The 2,500-nt window shown below is 44.2% G+C and overlaps 1 protein-coding gene across 4 annotated transcripts in view; it reads right to left on the bottom strand.

The window, feature by feature from the left end:
* The window catches only part of itga7 (integrin, alpha 7), a 46,057-nt gene that overhangs the window by 17,091 nt on the left and 26,466 nt on the right, over positions 1 to 2,500 (bottom strand). For all 4 annotated transcript variants that reach the window (XM_058374001.1, XM_058374003.1, XM_058374004.1 and 1 more), the window contains 7 exons: positions 2,333 to 2,394; positions 2,089 to 2,258; positions 1,297 to 1,455; positions 1,084 to 1,199; positions 468 to 648; positions 265 to 339; positions 15 to 94 (listed from right to left, as the gene is read on the bottom strand). In XM_058374001.1, the coding sequence (XP_058229984.1) occupies positions 15 to 94; positions 265 to 339; positions 468 to 648; positions 1,084 to 1,199; positions 1,297 to 1,455; positions 2,089 to 2,258; positions 2,333 to 2,394 (843 nt within the window). The remainder of the gene's footprint in view (positions 1 to 14; positions 95 to 264; positions 340 to 467; positions 649 to 1,083; positions 1,200 to 1,296; positions 1,456 to 2,088; positions 2,259 to 2,332; positions 2,395 to 2,500) is intronic.

Below are 2,500 nucleotides of genomic sequence, written 5' to 3'. Positions count from 1 at the left end.
TTTGAATGACTCACGTGGACATCAGCAGGTCAACTGATAAAGAAGTGGTTTCCATGGTGATGCCTGATGTGCTTAAAATAATGTAGAACATCAACTGGAAGTTAAAATAATCACACACACACAGACACACACACAGACACACACACACACTCTTTATCTTATACACACTGAAATGTTATAAGTACTGAAATATAAATTAAATAACATTGAAAAATATGGTTCTTTTGTGTGTGTGTGTGTGTGTGTGTGTGTGTATTAGCATACAACAGCATCTCTCTTCAGTGGATTTCCGAGCTCACACTCCGCCTGAGAGCCATTCTGATTCGCCTCACACACCACCTGAAGAACAAGCAAACACACACACACACAGACACACACACTGCAGGGCTTTGCGATGTAGAGTTTAAAAGATTTTTGTGTCTTACAAGGGTGTGTGTGTGTGTGTGTGTGTATGTGTGTGTGCATACCTGACCCCTGACCCCGGAGTAGGTGAGTGTGTGTGGCAGTGTGAGTGTGAGCTGAGCTGCGTGGGCATCATCTCCATCATCGTCAGGGTAGGCGGGGTCAGAGGGCATATTTGTAACTGTCACCTCCAAAACCACTGACTTCTGATCAGAAAGAGACAAAACAGGCACACCATCCTCCCCTCTACACACACACACACACACACACACACATTGAATTAGTCCCTCCCCTCATTAGCCCTAATGAGACTGATTTTAGTGCTTTGTTGGTGAGTGACTGTTTTTTGTCCAGCAGTGCTGTGTCTCTGACAGCAGAGGGCAGTGTCAGTCTTCACTTCAGTTAACAGAGAAAAGACTGGCAAGGGGAGTACAATAACGGGATCTGTTAAAATCAGGATTGGGACACAGCCAGCTTCTCACTCTCAGGAGTTTCCCTTTCAGAAAGTGAGACAAGCAGACTGACAGACAGACAGAAAGACAGAGTGAGACAGACAGAGAGGGTGAGATGGATAGAGAGGGCAAGACAGGCAGAGACGGTAAGACGGACAGAGTGAGACAGACAGAGGGTGAGACAGGTAGAGAGGGTGAGACAGGCAGACAAACAGTCTGAAACTCTCACATTGGTAAAGCAGTGAAGAGATCTGAAATTGAGGGTCGTGTCCCAAATCTGTAGGTCAGTTTCAGGTTACTTTGGCAGATGTTATCATCACCACAGCCCTCTCTGATGAAGTTCACCTGGACCACACACACACACACAGACAAAGTTTGGTGTTTATTCTTAGCAGTGCAGGTGGAGGCAGAGCCCTGAAGCTCCTCCCTGGTTGTGTGTTACCTCAGAATGGAGTGTGTTATGGGGGGTGAGACTCAGGACAGGGGTGAGACGACCCAGACGCTGGTGTGTGTGATGACCACCGTGTCCATCATGTCGTGTCCTCTTGATAGTGTGTGTGATAGCGAGTGAGACCGGACGCAGTTTATCTCTGATGTTCTCCTGCAGGACAAAGACACTCAATCACAGACTGTGTCCCAATGCCTCACTGCTCCCTTATTCCCTATTCCATATTCCCTTATTCCCTACTCCCTTATTCAAATCAAATCAATTCAAATTTTATTTGTCACGTATATAATGGTACACAGTATGATATGCAGTGAAATGCTTACACCACTGTTTTGACCCTTGAAAAGGAAAAAGGAATAAAGACGGAATAAAAGAAAATAATAAAATATAAAATATAAAAACTACAGTTAAAATTTTTACAGTAGGTAAAATTAAATATAAATAAAATAAGGTAAGGCATAAGTAGAAATCTGTAGAATATGTATAAAAATGTAAAAAGTACAACTTACTCCCTATTCCCTTATTCCATATTCCCTTATTGTGTCTGTCTGACTGACTATCTGTCTGACTGTCTGTCTGCCTGTCTTTTTGTCTGTCTGGCTGTCTGTCTGTCTATCTGTCTGTGTTTCTGACTGTCTGTCTGTCTGTCTATCTATCTATCTGTCTGTCTGTTTATCTATTTGTCTGACTGTCTATTTGTTTGTATGTCTGCCTGTCTATCTGTCTGCATGTCTATGTGTCTATCTGTCTGTCTGTCTATCTGTCTGTCTGCCTCTCAGTGTGTACCTGCAGTATGAAGGTGGCGGTCTGGCAGGCCGGCTGATTTTGGCCTCTCAGCTCAAGCTCCTCAGAATGAATGTATTCAGGCTCAGATGACCTTCGACCTATGAACTGAACTCTGTGCTGCAGCCCAGACTTCCTGCGCTCAGTGTCTGCCTCGAAATGAACCCCAAGAGCTGCAGAGAAAATAACGATTAGAGATTATTACATCATGAGTGTGTGTGTGTGTGTGTGTGTGTGTATAACGTACTGATGTAAGGTGAGTAAGACTCAGGCTGAGCTCTGTAGCTGTAGCAGGCCTTCACTGCCACACTGATGGACACACACACACACACACACAGCAGATGAATAATTCCTGAGCTTTGTTGTGTAATTTCTCTCTGAAATGTTCACACAGAACTGTGTGGTTCTCCACAGA

This window comes from Hemibagrus wyckioides, linkage group LG21 (assembly GCF_019097595.1).
Source record: "Hemibagrus wyckioides isolate EC202008001 linkage group LG21, SWU_Hwy_1.0, whole genome shotgun sequence".
Taxonomy (NCBI): domain Eukaryota; kingdom Metazoa; phylum Chordata; class Actinopteri; order Siluriformes; family Bagridae; genus Hemibagrus; species Hemibagrus wyckioides.
Note: the sequence above shows the minus strand (reverse complement) of the source record. Positions and strands in the feature narration are given on the sequence as shown.